Source organism: Bidens hawaiensis, unplaced genomic scaffold (genome assembly GCF_021521415.1).
Source record: "Bidens hawaiensis isolate Kalapana, Puna unplaced genomic scaffold, B.hawaiensis_p1.1 tig00040214_1, whole genome shotgun sequence".
NCBI lineage: Eukaryota > Viridiplantae > Streptophyta > Magnoliopsida > Asterales > Asteraceae > Bidens > Bidens hawaiensis.
Genome location: NW_027505659.1, coordinates 64,612 through 68,394, shown reverse-complemented (window position 1 = coordinate 68,394; position 3,783 = coordinate 64,612). Strand labels below are relative to the sequence as shown.

General features: G+C 33.8%; 1 protein-coding gene across 1 annotated transcript; it reads left to right on the top strand.

Moving 5' to 3' along the window:
• Window positions 1-250: 250 nt before the first annotated feature.
• LOC143614548 (uncharacterized) lies at window positions 251-715 on the top strand. The gene has a single exon (XM_077087957.1). The coding sequence runs from the start codon at window positions 251-253 to the stop codon at window positions 713-715; it is 465 nt and encodes a 154-aa protein (XP_076944072.1).
• The last annotated feature ends 3,068 nt before the right edge of the window (window positions 716-3,783 follow it).

Genomic DNA, 3,783 nt, shown 5'->3' with positions numbered 1-3,783 from the left:
GAAGAATTACAAACCTATCGACTTGAAGGTTTTGACTCACTTTGACAGATGCCACATCCTTTTGTGAAAAGTATGATATTGAAATGGTTAACATTGAAGCCGTTTATGTTGACCCAAAAAATCGAAGAAAGAAGACCGTCATCACTAATCGTCCACATTATGTGGTTAACAATTTTAACACAGTTCTCGACATGCAAATTGAAGAGCTTGGTAACCTTTTAACGAGGAACCCACTACCTTGCTTATTTATATGAGTTCTTTGAGCCCGTGTCTTAATTTTGGAGTCTTTGATAAACTAAATTTGCTAATGTTGGCCGAGATGTATCCATGTGATTTTAATTATGATGAAAATGACAAGATTATCTATGAACTCGGCAACTACATTGCTAATGTGAAAGAAGATACACGGTTTGACAACTTGAATGGGGTAAGTGAGCTTGCCAAAAAGACGGTGGAAACAAGAAAACACATTGATTTCCCGTTGATCTATCGTTTAATAAAGTTATCGTTAGTTTTACCGGTTGCAACGGCGAGTGTTGAAAGAACTTTTTTTTCAATGAAGCATTTGAAGACGAAGTTGCGTAATAGGATGGGTGATGGATTCTTGAACGATGCTTGCATTTGCTACATTGAAAGAGAGTTCATTCAACAAGTTTCAATTGAAGATTTAATGCAACTTTTCCAAAAGATGAAAACTCGTAGAGAAAAACTATAAGTAAGTTTTTTTTATTTGTTTTAAAAGACATTCGTATCTTTATTATGTATGTTATCATTTCTATGACGATATTTGTTTTTTTGTTAATTTATCGTATTTATGTTATGTAATGAACCTTAAGGCCTTACCCGACCCGAACCGTTGAACCAACCTAAACCTTTGAATCGACCCGAAATTTTTATGGCCTGTTGTATTAAATTAGGAAAATTTCCTAAATCCGCCACTGAATATAACAATTTTGACATGGAAAGTAGATGAACTAATTGAAACCTAAACATCACCATTTTAGTTCAAGTATATGGTCTCAACAACCAATATTAAGACAACCCATAGCACAAGGTTGATGTATAATATGTACATGATTCTTTCAGATTAGACTAAATCATTGAATTCAATGAAATACATAACATGTAATATATCTTTTCATTTTTGACCGTCTTCTAGAGCAGTAGCATTCAATGGACAGTGGCTCGAAATCACATTATTTCACTGGAAAAGCAATGAAGGACTAATTAAAGAAATGACCCATATTGAATCTTTAATCAATAACCATAATACTGAGTTTTATATCCACATATTATGTGATTTAGTAGAGAGAGAGAGAGAGAGAGAGAGAGAGTAACAGAAATAGCTTTAGGTTATCGATGAACTGTGACATACAAAGTTGCACAAAAATAAAGCTTTTAGAGTACAAAAATGGAGATAACCGGCCAATTAAGGTTTTGTGTAAGATCGAACTTTACCCTTTCTCCCTGAGTAATTAGAACCCTGGCTAGCTAGTTTTGTTCTTTTTGGATAAGACAGACAACCGGCCTTTACAGCTTCTAGATCTCAAACATTAGTTTCGTAGTCTAATATTATATTATATTATATTCTGATCAGAAACGGCTAGTTTTGCTGATGATGACGTGGCAGCTGCGGATGCCCGTTCCCTCTCAGACTCTCTGTGCTTATGCAAATAGCGCATAATGGCCTGGGAGTAGTCATCAAACCCTAGCGACCCAAGGGCCCAACAGATGTCGTCTCCATTCACAGTCTTGCGGTTCTCCTTTTGACACTTGTCGGACGCCTCGCCGGTTACAAAACTAATGAACTCTGAGGCGCATTCTTGTATGGTTTCTTTGGCTACTTTTGAGATCTTTGCAGTGGGTGGCAGGACCCGTTTCATGATCCGACCCACATTCGCAACGGGGAGCAATTTATCATGCTCATCCCCCATATGTCTATCTCAACATCTTCTACAACGCAGACACGTTTCACTTTTCATATGGAAACATACCACTCATGTACATCTACTTTGAAAACCTTTTTCAAACTGCGGGTACCCATGTCGTAAAAGGCGACCCCATACATTTACAATCACAAACAGTGTTGAGTAGTCAAAGTCCATTATCTTCTCTTTTGGTGAAAACCTTTCGTCCGAAAACCCATTGCATATGGTAAACCAGGTTGGAATCGGATTCAAACTTAATTGAGATCGCCTTCTCGTCTCTAACCTAAATCTTAACTTCCACTCGGTTGGTAGTTGAGCTAAAGCACATTAACGTATCTACTTAAAAACTAAGAGACTGGTATAACATATATATACAACGAAGTTAATAACTTACTTTATATTAATACAGGTTATTAAATTCTAAGAAAATATTTGAAATACATCTCCTCTAAAATTTGAAAACAAAAAAGAAAATGTGTCTTAGTTTTAGGTTATATTACATAAATAACATAACCATAATTATTCAAAAACACAAATAATTAAGTTATTTGAACTATTGATAAAATAATTAAGCGGTTTCTATAAATTCTTGGCTTTTCGCAATAAAAAATTAGATGGTTTCATGGCATTTGATTTGTATATATTTTTTTTCTAAAACACGTTACATAAAATAAAATGGAATCAAATATTTCTATAATAAAATGATTATTTATGGATTTAAAAACACATGAAAAAACATGAGGTAGGAGGAATAGGAACCAGTTCACAGCTAGTAAGGCTATGTGTAGTGGAGGGGCTATAAATAGGGCGAATTGTGACATGTGGCGCTCTGTCAGCAAAGGTTGTTAATTTGTTTTTGAGGTGTAATGGCGTAGGGGCTACAAATTGGGCCCACAATATCTTTTTTTATTATTTTCTTTTTATAGTTAAACTAATTAAATAAAAACCAATTTCTTCAAATAGTTAAATAAAAATGCATTAAAATTAAAAACAAATACAAAAAAATACATAACTAAAAATATAAAAAAACATATAGCTCGTTGGCGTACATGTTTAGGTTCGGGTCGGGCTATTGAAACGGATAGCTCGGTTGGTTTAGGTTCATTGGGTTCCATTATAAGTTCATGTTCGGTTAGTTTTGCGAACCATGGTGTTGACCGAAAGGAGGGAATGGGTGGTTCGGTTGGTTCGGGTTGTTTCTAGGATTCATTTTACATATACATATATACACACACACACAACATATATACATATACATATACATATACATATATATATATGTAAACAACTAAGTAGATGTTGACCTGTTCTTATTGATACGAATCAAAGTACTTGGGTAAATGTATGATCATACTAGATGAGGATAGGTGAGGATGAGATACCAACCAACAAACATAAAATAAACAATTAAGCACATAGAACATGAAATAATCACACATAAATATATATTGTGTTATGAATAGATAAATAAATAAAAATAAGTAATTTAGATAGGGTATACATGCCACTCCCAAAATTTAAAAGATGAAAAAAGAGGATATGTAAACTCACCTTAAGGAATAAGGTATATGGTGACGTAACAGCGGTAGCCGGAAGATGGTAAACGTTACGGCGAAGATAAGTTAGTATCGCGAGAAGTCTTGACGACATGTCAAAATTTTAAAGGCATAACTAAAATAAATATTCTAACAATAGAACGAACAGCACACGATAGAATGGGTTTATGAGGATTCGGGATCGATGAGGCTTAATATATTTTGTATTAACTATATATATTTAAGTTAAAATACGTAAACAATTTAGATATTATTAGCTAATTACAAGTTAAGGTTTTTAAATAAAAAATTTCATTTCA